Genomic DNA, 17,042 nt, shown 5'->3' on the forward strand with positions numbered 1-17,042 from the left:
GGCCTATACAAAGCTTGCAGTATCACATTTATCCATATCACAGACATAAAATAATGTTCGAGAATACTGAAATCAAGCGAAACCCATCTCTGATAATAATAGTAAAAGTGGTAGCATGCATGCATAATATCTTTATGTAAAATAGTAGATAAAATCGGAGTATCTTGTATCTATGTGAATATTAAATTACTGGTTATATGCACGATACATTATAAATATGCTAATGAAATTTAACCCATATAGCAAATTTGCAATGCATAATTACAATGTCAAAGTGAGTATAAAAACATCAGATAATGTGGGAAATTGTTTTTTTTCTTTCATTATGGTTTTACACATCCTTTAAATTATCTGCTGTTACCAAATCTGTTGTGTTTTTTTTGCATTTACTATGAAAATTAAGGTAAAGTCAGGATTATGTTTAGAGTTAGACAGTTTATGCCGAAAAAAAACAACCTTTGCATAACCAATCCGAAGCGGTTTATGCACAAGATTGCACACAGTTGTCTTTCGGTATATACTGTATAAACCCATAAATAAATCAGGGATATGCCTTGTCATTTAATTTAAAAGACAGACATCATATTTTTTGTTCATAACGGATAAATAATTATTAATTTCTGATAAAGAAAAAATAATTTTACGCCAAACATAATAATTCGCTGTAATTTCATCGTGGAGCAGAAGTAAGAATAACAAATATTTCGCCAAACATTGCGGTATACTATGTCTTGTCTGGTGTTATTTAAATTGTATGATATAACCTGAAAAAGTCTTACCATAGGGTAAAGAGCAAACATAAAACTATTTGTGAATAAATTAAACTCCTTTCAAACAGCAGTTAGCAGTCTTACCTGGAATGTTTTCTGTTCTGTAAGCGGCGATACATGATCACTATTATTATAACGGCACCAATTAAACCGGCTGACACAACCACTAATGCTATTTTAAGGTTTTCTGTGTTTTCGCCTGAATTACCTGCAAAATACAATATCAATGTTCCTTGTATCTAAACCATTCAAACTACAATTTACATCCTAATACTATACATTATCGAACTTGTAGAAATATTCCTTTTGTTTTCTGTAGTTTCGTCATTTCTGTTATAACAGTGATGTTATATGTTAAGCTGTAGTTTTTGTATTTCGTCACTGCTGTTTGTATATTTCATAACAGTAGTTTGTGTATTTCGTCACTGTTGTTTGTGTATTTCATAACAATGGTTTGTGTATTTCGTCACTGCTGTTTGTGTATTTCATAACAGTAGTTTGTGTAATTTGTGTATTTCATTACTGCTGTTTGTGCATTTCATCACGACTGTTTATGATATTTCCTCATGACATCGTGAAAATTATATCTATGTTACTTTCATTACTGCAGTTTACTTTTTACTGGATAAATCAATGGAGTAAAGCTTAAAAAATTCAATACTTACACTCGGGTGTAAAAGACACATCCTCTTTGCTGGATGCCTTTGTGCTGTTGTATCGTCGTTCACACTTTTTGTATGTCATTCCTAGCGAACAAAATGAAAATTTTCTCAGCCGCATTAATTCAAAACAATAATATTGATACCAATACAACTGTTATTTTGTGACTTCATTCCCCCTTTTTTATTCAATTTTATTCTATTTCATATGGTTAAATATTTCAATTGAGCTGGGATTTCTAACCACTTCAGAAGATTAAAGATCTTTCGTTCTTCTTCAATAAAATGAAACTTAGCCATGTAACCTTTTTATTCGAGTACTACTGCCATCAAATGTAACTTTTATTCGAGTACTACTGCCATAAAATAGAACATTTTATTTGAGTACTACTGCCATACAATGAAACTTTCTATTCAAGTTCTACAGCCATCAAATGGATTTTTTTTATTCGAGTACTACTGCCATCAAATGTAACTTTTAATCGAGTACTACTGCCATCAAAAAGAACCTTTTATTTGAGTGCTACTGCCATAAAATGAAACTTTCTATTCGAGTACTGCTGACATTAAATGGAAATTTTATTTGAGTACTACTGCCATAAAATGGAACCTTTTATTCGAGTACTACTGCCATAAAATGGAACCTTTTTATTCCGAGTACTTCTGCCGTAAAATGAAACCTTTTTATTCGAGTACTACTGCCATAAAATGGAAATTGCATTTGAGTACTACTGCCATAAAATGGAAATTGTATTTGAATACTACTGTCATAAAATGGATTCTTTTTATTCGAGTACTACTGCCATAAAATGGAACCTTTTTATTCGAGTACTACTGCCGGAAAATGAAACCTTTTTATTAGAGTACTACTGCCATTAAATGGAAATTGTATTTGAGTGCTACTGCCATAAAATGGAACCTTTTTGTTCGAGTACCACTGCCGTAAAATGAAACCTTTTTATTTGAGTACTACTACCATAAAATGGAAATTGTATTCGAGTACTACTACCATAAAGTGGAACTTTTTATTCGAGTACTATTGCCAAAAATGGAACTTTCTTTCCGAATACTACTGCCATAAAATGGATTTTTTTATTCGAGTACTACTGCCATAAAGTGGAACTTCTTTATTCGAGTACTACTGCCATAAGTGGAAATTTTTATTCGAGGACTACTGCCATAAAGTGGAACTTTTTATTCGATTACTACTGCCATAAAATTGAAAACTTGAAACTGTTTTTTACTGTTTTACTTAAGCTCTGATAATTTTTTTCTGAAATTAAGACAATACCGTTATGGGCCTTAATTAAACACGAAACACATGGGTCTTAACGTTTAATTAAATAAAAATATAATTTTACTTCTTATTGTGATGCGAGAAAGAAAAACACGTTTATAAACAAATGTCTTTTTGACTGAATTTGCACTTACATATTATGTTCGGAAGTATTAAATATTAATATGTAATCTAGTATATATCTGGAAATGATAAATACTATAGTATAGCGATGTAGTAAAATTAAACCCTTAAAGAGGGAATGATTTTACTGCAATCGTATGATAAGAACTCTATCCAAGTTTGAATTATTAACCAACTGAAAGTAAACATAATTTACCCCGAAATGTCATTTCCTTACATAAATCATAGTAGTCATTACCCCATTGCACGGGATATAATGGAATTCACCATTCGATAAAACTGCTGAGGACCATTTCATCCACCAAGAAGATTTGATTCTAGCATATCTTGATCTGAGGAAGAAGATTGTGGAAGTTTCATCTAGTTTGTCCCCGTTTGGCTCCGCCACGCTTCCCCCTGAGGGGTCAACCCCATCTTGAGTAAAGATTCTGATCCCCACCGGGAGCTTATTATTGCTAACAACAAAAGTGTTCTGAGTGTTAAAAAATCAGCGTTGCCAGACCAGGATTTGAACTCTGGACTTAAGATTGTTATACTGTCGCTCTAACCAACTGAGCTAGCTGGTCAACGGAAGTGCCCTGGCCCCATTGCGAAATCAAGGGGAGGCTACTGTAAAAAGGAAAACCTACAGTGGACTATTTTAAATTATGTGTTATTTTTTGCAAGGGAATAGACCTCCTTAAGTATACGTGTTTGTTTTAGACCAAGATTCCTTACCATCGACGTTTTGGCGTGCGGGTCCGCACTCATAGACTGTGTCAATGGAGCTGTGGATGCACGTGCGATTGACGTCATCTTCGAAATCACAGCTGTTTAGACTGTCGTTGACGTTGACGCTGTCCTTATATACGCACTCCCTAATTACCTTAATAAACAAACATTGAATAGATTATATGCCAAATACATATGTAAACAAAAGAAAACAAGACCACTCTGAAGTGAATGCAAAAACGTTAACGCTAACTAAAAATCCGAAACTACGGCAAACTATGAGCTGACAAAACATTAAGATATAGAGACCATGCAAATATAAACAAGGAAAAATTACCAGTTTTTCCGGAAGGGTCTGTGTTTTCTGCTTGATTGACAACGATTGATATCAAAATATTTACATTTGCTCTGCATCCTTCCATTCTAATGCATTGGGAAGGCAAATGTTGTTATGAATTATAACAACATTTGCTATCGTAACGTCATCAATTTCTATCGTGATATCATTATTTTCATTGTTGTCAACACTTAATTTGCTGCTCAAAAAACTATTCGCAATAACTAAATGAAGCATAATTACTCTTATCAATATGTAAATATAAATAATGAATATTTTAGCAAATGTTGTTATTGTCCTATAACACACATTTCAATTGCTGGCAAACTTACATAAACCCTTTCAGGGCTTTATTAAGTTTGTCATCGATAGCAATGTGTGTGATAAGACCATAACAACATTTGCTTAAACATTCATTGCGTATATACATATTTTACTATTCAAAAGCAACACAACGTCGTCGGTACATCTGAAAACGAAAATGAAGGTCGGTGGCAAAGTTTTGTTAACTGTCCTCTGATCGGCTCTTCAAAAAACTGAGCTGAGCCCCACGAAACAAACAAAAAATAGGCGGGATATTTTCTTACCAGGAATATGCAAAGTCTCTGCCCGAAAATCTCATCGAACTCAACAAAATTATAGTCAGTAGAAAAATTCAGTCCATGATTATGTTCTCATATATACCTCCTCACATGAAAAGAGACGGAAAGTGTTGGTTATGTACAATATGTTGTAGGGAACAGAGTGGAAAATAGAAAATGTCTTGATAGAAATGATGTTTTTGAGGAAGGAATGGGCAAAAGCTTCTTTTGATTTCTTCGAGTTCCAGAGCCTGTCATGTTTAGTTACAACTCCAACAACATGGCTGAGGTCAAGCATCATTTAATAATCAGAATGAGGCTGTCGTGATGACATCACAATAGCTAGGGTAACACTACTGATCGAATAGGGTATTAATTAGCTACAATAGATTACATATATATGACAGAGCCCATCAACGGCGCTTCTACAGTATACAACGTCACAGTACAACTGTGACCTTAGTTTAACTCATTCACCCCTGAATTTTCATAATGAAATATTCCAACATTTAAATTTGAAGAGTTCAAATGTGTATTCAGGGGAGAATGAGGAGGTATGGGTAATGACTTGGTAAAACATTGTTTATAAGGATTTTTGAGACATTGGGGAAGATTCCGCTTTCCAAAAAATTACAAACGTTTTTGAATTGTCTGCATATACCCCGAGGGACAAAACAATCCCTTCAAATGACATATACATTTTTTCCAGATCAAATTATAAGATCTTATAATAAAGGAATAATGATGCAAATTCTCTGGTTGGAAATACTTATTTTAAGGGTCCAATATCGAGAGTATTCCTCCTTAATAGGGAGAGCTTGCAGGTATGGTTACAGTTTAAGGAAATATTGTAAATCAAAACCATAATTTGTAAGAAAATATGAAACTGATTAAGTAGGGTCAACAAACAACGACCACATTATATGTAGAAATTGTTCGCGTGCGTAAATGTTTTCGGGTTTGGGAATGGTTCGAAATATTTGTTTTCTGTGTATCCATAATCTATTAATAAATGATAATTTGTTGTTGATATTTAGCACTTATTAACTCTAGGCGAAAAATAAACCACCAGCATTTCCACACCGCGAAAAGTTCCATTTTTACATTATGTTGATGATTTAAAGCTGACAATTTGATTGATTTTTCGCAAAGGTTTTTCAACCATCAAGTAATACTCACAGGAATATTTTCGCACCGTTCTCCCTGATAGTAACCCCCTCCATCCAGTACTTTAAGTAAAGATAATACGAAGTTAGTTAATTTGTTTCCCTAGAAACTCTCATATAATACTAAATGGGATACATTTGTTATGATATATACAAAACAAAAAACAATAATGATAGTTTTTTATTCGAATTGCCATACGATAACAGTAAGAAATTCAAACGGCAATCAAACAAAAAAGGTCCCACCAGAACAAAATAATAATTAAAAGAATATTTAAAAGAAAAAAAGAAAAGAAAAGAAAAATTACACATTTTGTTATATATATATACATATAATGCTATTATATAGTCATCTATATAGCCAAATCAAAGTTTGAATGATGAAAGTCAACATAATCCGGCCATTAAGAAGACCCTTAAACCTTAAACATATTGCATTGCCAATTAATTTGAACAAGGGATTGGACACAAGTTATTACCACTTATGCCAGCCTTCTGTTGCATGACTTTGGCTATTTTCCAAGTGGTCTTATATTGTTGACAGCAGGTCAATATTCACTTATGACGTCATTTCAATTGTAACGTAACAATTCTCTTTGCCATATGCAGTACTTTTCTGCTGAACATTTCTGGATACGTTCCATCTTGTTTAATGATTTAAATATTGTTTAGCATCTATTGTAACAGTTCAGAACTTTTAGTAAATATGTGGTGAGAAAGTGATATTAACCTCGACTGCTTCTGTCTTAATTGCTCGTTTCTCAGGTCCATAAAACCACAAATTTACATCAACAAAAGTCCATAATTGTTCAATATATGAGTTCACGTTAGTACGGTCAGCAGACCTGCTGCATTTTGTTTTCATTATTATATATACAAATGTACATGCAATAAATAAATATTTTAATTGTTTAAGGATTCTCGCCCACTAAAGGCAAAACATTTAAGAAATCCACTGTGGTTTTACATTCATACAATATCTCCCCCCCATTTTTCTTTGGATATAACTGTGCATGTAGTACGACGGGGCCAGTGAACTGTCATTGTAGTTGAAGATCAGTTGGTTAGGGTGACTGTTTTGTGATCGGAGGTCATGGGTTCCAATCTCGGAAGACATTTTTATAATAAGATCACTGGATTTTTTAAAAAGGAAAATTGTGTTTTTTTGTGGGGTTTTTATTTGTTTCAAATTATGATTATTTTGGTGTAAAAAAATCATGTTTTATGTCGACCACATGTGAGATGAGCCCTTGACTCAATGTGTTATCTAATTTAAATGTTATTATATTGAAGGTATTATCATGTGATATTTTTTTGCGGTGATACAAGAATATTTAAGACAAATGTTAAGGAAGGGAAAAGCTTGTAAATAAACATCCTTGCAACGACTAAATATACACATTTTCCTAAATGTATGAGGGAAACGTACCTGGTGGGCATTCGCACTTGTATATGGGCTTTGGTTTAGCGTTACAGTCCGATTCCGTTTTACTGAGTTTTCCACCATTAAGACAAACTACATTATCATATTTGCAACCTGAGGTTAAAAAGAGATTAAAAACGTCAGCTGTGAATATATGAATATTAAATACAATAGGATAACTCATCAACAAGGCAAAGATAGTTGATCGACGCAATGTGCAAAGGAAATGTGTCCTCAAATTTTCAAACCGGAACTAATTAAACCTGAAAATGATTCAGTCAAACCGGAACTAACGTAAAACAGAAAAGAATTCAATAAAGTAAAACTATTGAGTACTCCATATTACTACACCAAGAATTTTGAGAATTTTATTAACTCCCCTTGATGCAGCTTTACGTCAAAATGTTGTAACATAGATATTAAACGTAATAGCCTGAGAAAGACTGCAAGACTTAAAGAAGAAAGCGACGATCAACTATATTTGCTTTCAGCCTCCATCCATGCTCAAGAATGCAGTAATGTAACATAAAAATAGTAAAATAGAAACAAAACAACAAATAACAACATGACACCACTCAGAACAGTTAATATTGCATTATTATTATTATATTAATAATCAAATTATCAACATTAAGGATCCTTGTTCCGCTGCACTGTTAATTTCCCCTACAGATGATAACCTCACTTTAACATCCGAATTGGATGTAATTATACCACAGACAGGACTCTTCCGGTGAACAGGTAGGTTAACGCGACAGTATACTTATCTCAAGTCCAGGGTTCGAATCCCGGTATAGTCCCACTAATATTTTGCAATCAATCCCTGTTTTTGTTAAAAGTTTCACAAGGAACTGTATAGCTATACACTTTTTGGCAGTGGTGCAGGGATCCTTAATCAAGTTGCGGAGACAATAGATATGCAAATATTTATTTGTGGTAAATAATTTACTAAAAATGAATAGATATATATACAATACAGTGCATTACACACAGTCATACCAGTTCAAGGTTATCGTGTCACTTTTTATAGCATTTATATCAATTATACAATATCATAATAATTAAGGAAGATAGAAGCAATAAAATATATAGTATTACCTCGTTATACTGCCTCCATTTGTCCAGAAAAGGTTTGACGTTATAAAGTCGTTTGGCTATAAATTTAAAGGAAATGTTTAAAGGAATTCTTTAAAAAAGGGGACCTTGAAATATGCTGGCGGTAAACGAGGTGGCAAATGGAATAAACGGCGTTATATCGAGGTTTTATTTACTTTGTCAGTTATACGTACAAAGCGGAACCTGTGTGCGGTTACATTGCATGAACTGGTCATTGCCGGCACAGAAGCACTCTAGTTTCCCAAATACATGACCATTCTTTGCCGATTCGCAAGTGGCTACCGGCAACGCTGTAAAAAAAACGGTGATAGAAATACATTTAAATATTACACGTAATGTGTTAAGCTCTTTCACCTAAGCTTTCAGGATTTTCACGTAAGGTTTCCCATCCTCGATACTCCAGGGGTTACGCTCACTTTAGCTCTCTGTACCCCTGAAATATATCATAGCAAAAAGGAAGGCTCATTGTGCACCACTTTGTGGATGGGACGAAAACTAGTTTAAAACTGAACGTTTGTCATAATTATCAATTTGATTGAAACGTTAAGGAACAAAATATGTCCCAGAGTAATGTATGCGCCTAAACGTTACGGTCATCAATGGTTCTATGTAAGTTTGATATCTTCTCTTTTTCTCTCTCTTAGAAACTATGATCGAATGAAGTCAACAGTATATAACTGCATTCTGATCATTTTGCTGTTTTTGACTTTGAACTTTTAAAGTGAATTTGTAAGTTAGCCTCGCAGGTCATTAATTTTTCTCAATATCCGTTCAGAAAAAATCGGCCGATTCACTTCGGTCATGTAACTTTGAAAATCAGGGCGAGGTGTTCCGAATGGTTCATAATCGAATCCTTAACTGTTTTCAGGGGAAATTTTTATTCATTGAGTCATACTTTCCTTCGTCAACATGGTTTTACCTTTACAAGTTTTGAGTAGATTTGTGCATGTCTGTATAAAAGTCTTCGTTATCAAGAATTTTCAGATATTTTCAAAACCTTTTTATTTCTAATAAAATGAACTATATTTCTAATAACTTTAAAAAATGAATATTTATAGTCAATACTTGTTTACTTACAAATATCTGACGTCGTGCACTGGGTCGAATTCATAGCTAAAACGAAAGGAAAAGTACATTAAGATCGACAATAATGCAAAATGAAACAAAATTATCAATATGAAATTTGAAATGAGAAAAAGTTCTGCTCGCCGCAATTTTAACTTGTCAATTGAGTATTCTCCCCTACAGATATAAGTTGCAGTAACCGAAAAGAATACTTTCTGGTTAAGAGTTACTGCCCTTGTCAGGATTATCATCTTTCATTTTGATGCTATGCATTTACGATTTCTGGATGGCGATATTGATAAAGTGATAGATTGGCATTAGTCCTAGTTCGATCCGTATAATGTCTTTGACAAATGTTAAAATTTCGAACATCAGCACTTCAGTATAAAATGCTTCGAATTGTGTAATTAATACGGAATATTTTTGGAGAAAATGACACTTAAACGTGACTATAGCAAGGGTAAACTTTAATTTGATGATAGCTTCACAAAAATGACAAATAAATAAATATAATAAAATAATCAATTAAGAGATATTCATTTATCTACACCAGGTGGAATAGCTTTGTATTACTCGTACTTATAATTTTTGCATATAGTGTTTTTTTTATTCATAAAATCATACATGAAATGTGCAACTTATGAAACGCTACATGATTTTTTTTATTTTATTTTTATATATATTTTAAAGAATATTATGTTACCGTGCAATTTCTGATGGGCTTGACTTTCTATCCATTGGTGCTTTGAAATAAATACACACGTGTTTGATCCTGAATAGAAAGAAAGAAAATACGTTACATAAACATGAAGTTGGTTTTCGCTGTCTGCCGGAACCAGTAATCATAGCCACTTGTTGCAACTCGACAGATTCCGTACCTATATTCATTCCATCTTGTTTAATGACTAAAACTTTATTTAGCATCTAATATTTAGCTATTAAGGACCCTTGATGTTAACATGATAGTATTTGCACCTGAAATGTGATAATGACCTCGACTTCGTCTCGGTTAATATCGATTTCGCAGGTCTGTATGACCACATATTCACCTCAACCAAAGTCCATATTTGATGAATATTCATCTCATTCAAAGGCCATAATTGGTAAATATTAATCTCAACAAAAGTTTATTTTAATAAATATATGCAGCTGCATACGGCTATGTATATAACGTATGGGACATACCTTCTGCCTGAGGCGAAATCGATGCGACACCAATTGTCATCAAAAGGTACCAAAACATTCCGTAAATAATTCTCCTCAGCATGTTTATCATGCAAGTCCTGTGTAAAAACAAGTAGACAAAATAACAAGAGGCCCATAGCGCATGCATTGCTCTTCTGTTTCCTTTGCTATCTGAACTATTTATAAATAGACCCTGCGAAGTGGCCATCTTAGATTTCTTTTTGACTCAAAGAATTCATCTTAATGAACCTATTAAAGGCAAGGACTGGAACGGTTTTACGAAGTCTGATCAAAATTGATCTACTGTTATTGAGAAATGTGAGAAAAATATATCTCATTTAATCAAAGGAAATATTGGGCACTATGGATTTAAAATCAACCCGAAAATTAATAGCGCATGTTCAGAACCACGAAAACATTATTCAGCTCACTTTTGGTGACCTATAGGACTGAGGGAATATGAAAAGAAACTGAAAAGGTTTAGCCTATTTAATTACTGCTGACCATCTTTCATAGAGACTTGGTTAAAACAATAACATCACTTACTAGGGACCAGGCAGGAGGAAATTGAGGAAAATTGGGAAACGACTCAGCCATTCAAAGAATGCCTTTGTCCTATTACATGCTATTGACACATACATACATTTACAATAACATAATGTCAATGATAATAGGCAAGGTCAATAACATTTTCGTTTCTTAGAAACAAAGGTATAAATCCATCTTTGATACGGATCCTAAAGAATGTTTAAACTTTGTCTTGCAGCAGTTGCACTCTGTAAAGCTGGGCATACAAGCAAACAAAAAAGCTCAAAACATATTCAGGGTACATAGGCAAAAGTTCAGGTCAATATCCGGTCACATTTTTAACTTGAAATGAGCAAATAGTCTATACGTCAAACTGACCTGCATTTAACCTGAATTTGACCTGATATTCAGATTAAATAATTATAGTACAGTCCAAATATAGTGCTGGTTTAATAAATTTGATCACCATGAAGTGCATCTTCGATATCCAGGGGTTACGCTCACTGTTCCTCTCTGTACCCCTGGAATACGTCATAGCAAAATCGAAGAAACACGGCTAGCTATTGGATTGGTGTCAGGTGAAATTACCTGACCAATCACTAGGTTGATACTTGTCCTTTGAAGATTTCAGAGGAGCGACGCCCGACTTCAAAGCCAAAGGGTTTTTACCGTTACGCGAAACCGAGATTCTTTTGATGTTCATCAAAGGATCAAGCTAGTCTTCCCGTCTCTTTCACAAGGTGGTCCACGCTGAGCCTTCATTTTTGCCAAAACATATCACAGGGGTGCAGAGATTGAAAGTGAGCGTAACCCCTGAATATTTGGTGCTTTCTGAGTTAAAATATCTGATGGTAAGAATATACTCTTCCATTTTTAGAGGTGTAGGTAAGGGCTATCCGCATATATACATTGACTAGTACACTATGAGGGAGGGATATCGATGACGGCGTCATCATGTTAATCCTTGTTTTAACTGTTAAGGATCTCTGTCCTGTCGCAAACAAAAAACTAGATAATTCTTCTATAGTTTTCTCCCCTACATTTCGTTTCGGACATGTCTGAAGCGCGACTGGGCCGGGGTACTAGCGTTGGCTAAGTAGCTCAGTTGGTAAGAGGGACAATATAATGACTGGGGGTTCAGGGGTCAAATCCAGGTCTTGCTCAGTTGCATTTTTACACTAAAAACACTATTGTAGATAGTTTCTTTTCAGAAATGATTAATTAAAGTTATGCCTGGTAAAAGGATACCGATGTATAGTAACGTGTTTTGGTGAGGTACTGGCATCATTAAGCCAAATTAATTGAGAACAGCAAGTGAAAACCTTTAATTATTTTGATACGTTTACGATATGATATTTATCCATTTATGACATATTGATTTTATATTTTAAAAAAAATCATCAAAACACGGTACATTTCAAATAATATTTCCCGGATGTGATAAACGTATTACATGAACATTTTATACCTGTATGGAAAGTATAATATGGAATTAAAAATAATGTAAACTTGTGGAAATGCTCACGTTAATCAAGTTGAGTACGAATGCAAAAAGATCAGCTCACGAATATAAATTCATAGATTATATACATTAAAGATAGATAGAATTTAAAGATTTCAGGAAATGTCAACATCCCGATTAGTTTAAAAACCGTCAGACTGGCGAAAATATGTTGTTTCTTTCCTTTTTTTCTATATTACATTGCCGGACTCATACATATCTTTTTGTTTAGGATAGTGACCAATCAAATCATGAGAAGGTTTTGACGAAGTGTTTGAGTTTGGGTGACAGCCGACGGTTTTGATTTTTTTTAGTTCTCTGGGCTTTGAAACTTTAGCGAGGGATCTACATTAAAATATTCGCGAAGTTTTTTTAATATTACAAGTAAAGCGATCCATGCCCCTGTGGAAGAACACACAATTATGTCATTGTGCAAATACAACTGAAACACAACTATATTTAGCAGTTCCAAGAACTCCATCAATAGGCCAAGAGAACTACTTGGCCCTTGACCTCTTGTTTATATACTCTGCTCATGCACAACATGGATCGCTTTACTTGTAATATTAAAAAAAGGGTCTCCTATACTAATAAATACAAAGGGATATAACGACAGACTGAAATCCGGTACCCCCTTTTCTCTTTCAGCTCGTGTCAATCACAAATCTTTGTCAATATTGGATATACCTCAGTTGAATATTGAAGACAAATGATTTATTTACAAAATGAAACCCTAGTTACGACTGTCTGACATATAGTTATCCACTGACACCGCTTTAAAGTCGCAATTACACCGTTAAATTGCGACCGAACCAAATTCTATACTCACGGATAAACTATATCCAAGGAATGGTTTAAATCCTTATTTGATATCCTCAATCCAATACATGTGTTGCCCGCTTCTCTGAAATACCACGTCGATCAGTTTCTACACATGACAAGCGGTATATCGGGATTTTCCCCCTCGCTAACCTGCATTACACAGTAGCAGTCGATAACTAGGCTACCTGTATGTATGCGAAAGGGAAGCTACTCCAAAAAAGTTACCTCATTTGTTTTCCGCCACTGATAGGGCGGGACATCATTCTGTGCGGAGCGAAAAATAATTCGAAAAAAGATGGCGCCTAGTTGTCGACTGCTACTGTGAAACTTGATCATTTCTCGTGAGTATAGAATTTGGTTCGGTCGCAATTTAACGGTGTACTTGCGACTTTAAAGCGGTGTCAGTGGATAACTATATGTCAGACAGTCGTAATTATGGTTTCATTTTGTAAATAAATCATTTGTCTTCAATTTTCAACCGAGGTATCCTCGGGTTACCGGTTTCCGCGCACTTAACTTAAGAAGCATCCGCGATTTCGTACTCATATCGGCAGAAAACTGTTGAAATTACGGATGACTGTCATAAACATGTATACAATCTACTAATGGAAACAAAAAACTAGCAACATAAAACTGTATTTAAAAATAATCAGACCAAACAATTTTTAACAAATTTCTCCCATCGGAGGTAGCCGTCATATGTTTCCGGGTGTCTATTTTGATTTAGTGTTCAAAGAAAGATAACTCGGCTACACTAAAAAGAAATTCTCTACAGTGACCTGCAAGAACAAAAGCTTCGTTTGGAATACAAAAAATATCTTTGAGCATCAAATTAATTATCAAAATAACTTTTTTTAAATTTCACATTTTTAATTAATTTTTCAAGATGTTAAATTGAACGAATTCATGTAATTTTATAAGTTTATTTATTATATTTATTTAGTTATAATATAGAATCTGTTATTATTTTTTCTGCAGTCTTATATCGGTTTTGGTTGATGGTATGTTATTTCTCATTTTGTTCTGTTTAAAATTGGTGAAAATTGGAAGTTAATTGCATTACAAGGTTAACGTTTCATTAAAAACACTGTTTATCGATATAAGAATGTCTCCTTGGCTCTTCGGAAGTGGAAAAAAATCGGAGAGGAGATATGGCCTCATTTGCATACGACATTTTCGTACGTTTGTCAGACTACAAAAAGACCGGTTCATGAATGAAATATATCTTTGTTTTTTCAGGTATGGGCTCATTTTGAGCATGATAAAAAGTGCATTAAGGTGGCTCGACACATCGTCATCAGCGTCCATTTTCGTGACATACTTCCGGAAAAAGTACAGCTAGGACTCAATTATCTTAATCGAAATGTGCATGTACACCGTGTCGTCATTTCCGTATTGCGTATCGGGCATTCAATATCGTAGTGCAAATTATAGTAACACCTGCTGGGCCGTTTTCGTTTAAACGGTCAAACCGATCGGACCACTGTTGTTCGTTTATTAAATAAGGTCGGACCTAGTAATCTGATGCTGCTTTCAGGCGAGTCTTGAGAAAGCCTTGCAAGGCCTGCATACACATTTGCAGGTCCGCCAGGATTTACACCCGAAATTGTTACATTTATAAACGGTCAAACCGGTTGTTCCGCATAAACGAACAGGCCCATGGTAAACAATAGTACACGTGCGTGCCGATGATATGTCAACACCCGATATCAAGATTTTACCGGGAAATGTATACTCACACGTACTTCAGGAATAAAGCTTTCCAATTCATAGACATAAACAGACTCACGGGAAGACAGTGACATGAGACCAGACGACCTCAAGAAGGTCATATAGGAAACACATGGAATGCGGACGTACCAACCTCACATGTGCATATCGCGTGTTTACACGAGTTCATAAGCTCGAGGTCGTTACGATTTTCGCTGTTGAGGGAGTTTCGCTCTGTCGATTAAATCGTGTTTACAAATGTAGTCTACTAGCTTACTCTGTGAAAATAATGTTTTGTAAAATATCAAGATACCTATGAAATGCATGTGTGAGTGCACGTGAGAACGGTATACCATGCGATAGCCTCTGGTCTGACATGTAATTATAAATATACCGTGAGTTAGCGGACTGTGGAATGATGTCCAAAGTGTACATGACTGAGGGTAATTTGGTTCCATTAAAGAACAATAAATTGATAATTTTGATATCATATTTTTGATTTATTTCCATCATTTTTGTTATATGTAAACAGAGACAACTGTCATTGTGTAAATGTCACCCCTCTGCAAAAAGTTCCGATTTTTTTCAAGGAAGATAACTCTCACCCGGATCAAAGTGATTGTAAAATGTAAAATAAATTAATTATAAAGCCATTGTGTATATTTTGTTCAATTTCCCACTCTATATGTATAGAACTTTGTGTCCTGGGTGCTTTTAGCTTGTAGATAATCACTTTTATCCGTACAAATTCAATAAAAAACACTTTGTGTAACATGTGTTACATATTTTGCGATAAATAAAATATTTGTAGGGTTAATTAGAAATGCTTCTTTTCATTTTATTATTGTTGTTATTGTTCCGAACAATGCCACACACACAAAAAACCGGAAAATATTAGAATTGACGAAAATTCAATTTTTTGGTATTTTTTCCAAAAAATTCCCCAAACTATCGGAATGTTTAGATTTTCATAAAATCAACTCGACATAGTTGCATAACAATTATATGAAAGTTTCAACGAATTTTGCTGGTTAATTGCGAAAGTGTGGAGCCACCTTAAGCAAAACTGCATATTTAAGCGTGTTTTTTTAATCGGTGGTTATTTCTTATGTTTTCATAACGAACCTCCGGTAATTTTTGTGTCAGTTTACAGGCGCTGGCCAAACGTCTAAAATATCCTTGTGGTGTGTCCAGCAGGTCAGCCACACCATTTGTACAATTTTGAATCCCTGCCTGCCATGAATGCTTTTGGTTAAATATGATTGATATCCAGTGCATAGTTCTACAGAAGAAGTCGTTTGTAGCAATATAGCCAAAATACCACCTTTTGGCCCGGCCCTCAGCCCCCTGGGGTATCAGCCCAACCATTTGTACAATTTTGAATCCACACCACCTAGGGATGCTTCCAGTTAAATATGGTTGATATCCATCTCTTAGTTCTAGAGGAGATGACGCTTAAAGCAATATAGCCAAATTGCCCCCTTTTTGCCCCGCCCCTCAGCCCCCTGGGGGTCAGCCCCACCATTTGTACAATTTTGAATCCCCACCATCTAGGGATGCTTGCAGTCAAATTTAGTAAAATTCCAATCAGTGGTTAAGAAGAAGTCGTTTAAAGAAATTGTTGACGGACAGACGACAGACGACGGATGCCACGGTATGGCATAAGCTCACCTTGGTCCTTCGGACCCGGTGAGCTAAAAATTGACATGATTTGACTACGTCCAGCTTCCATGCCCGCTTCAGTACTAGCTATATCCGGTCTCAGTGATTACACAGTGATTATGATACCAGAGTGAGTATTTATGATGTCATAGACGTTATGCTAACTATGACATTATATTATATCAAGGTCTAATATGATAGTACATAGTACAGGTATGATGCACGATGCACTTAGTTACATGCACAGAGACGCAAAGTACCATATTCAACACAAAATGCAACTTTATTGAAGAAAACGTGGAATTATGGGACTTTTCATTTTCAAAATTACTTCCCTTTGTTACTTATACCTTTCAGAGTTTCAGGGAATACACGGTAACCTGACA

The 17,042-nt window shown here is 34.7% G+C and overlaps 1 protein-coding gene across 3 annotated transcripts in view; it reads right to left on the reverse strand.

Moving 5' to 3' along the window:
* LOC110446158 overlaps positions 1-17,042 on the reverse strand; it is a 35,945-nt gene that overhangs the window by 10,980 nt on the left and 7,923 nt on the right. For all 3 annotated transcript variants that reach the window (XM_021491159.1, XM_021491160.1, XM_021491161.1), the window contains 9 exons: positions 10,434-10,531; positions 9,952-10,020; positions 9,261-9,296; positions 8,357-8,473; positions 7,074-7,181; positions 5,658-5,707; positions 3,567-3,714; positions 1,436-1,516; positions 855-978 (listed from right to left, as the gene is read on the reverse strand). In XM_021491159.1, the coding sequence (XP_021346834.1) occupies positions 855-978; positions 1,436-1,516; positions 3,567-3,714; positions 5,658-5,707; positions 7,074-7,181; positions 8,357-8,473; positions 9,261-9,296; positions 9,952-10,020; positions 10,434-10,531 (831 nt within the window). The remainder of the gene's footprint in view (positions 1-854; positions 979-1,435; positions 1,517-3,566; positions 3,715-5,657; positions 5,708-7,073; positions 7,182-8,356; positions 8,474-9,260; positions 9,297-9,951; positions 10,021-10,433; positions 10,532-17,042) is intronic.

Source organism: Mizuhopecten yessoensis, unplaced genomic scaffold, assembly GCF_002113885.1.
Source record: "Mizuhopecten yessoensis strain PY_sf001 unplaced genomic scaffold, ASM211388v2 scaffold2597, whole genome shotgun sequence".
In the NCBI taxonomy this organism is placed as follows: domain Eukaryota; kingdom Metazoa; phylum Mollusca; class Bivalvia; order Pectinida; family Pectinidae; genus Mizuhopecten; species Mizuhopecten yessoensis.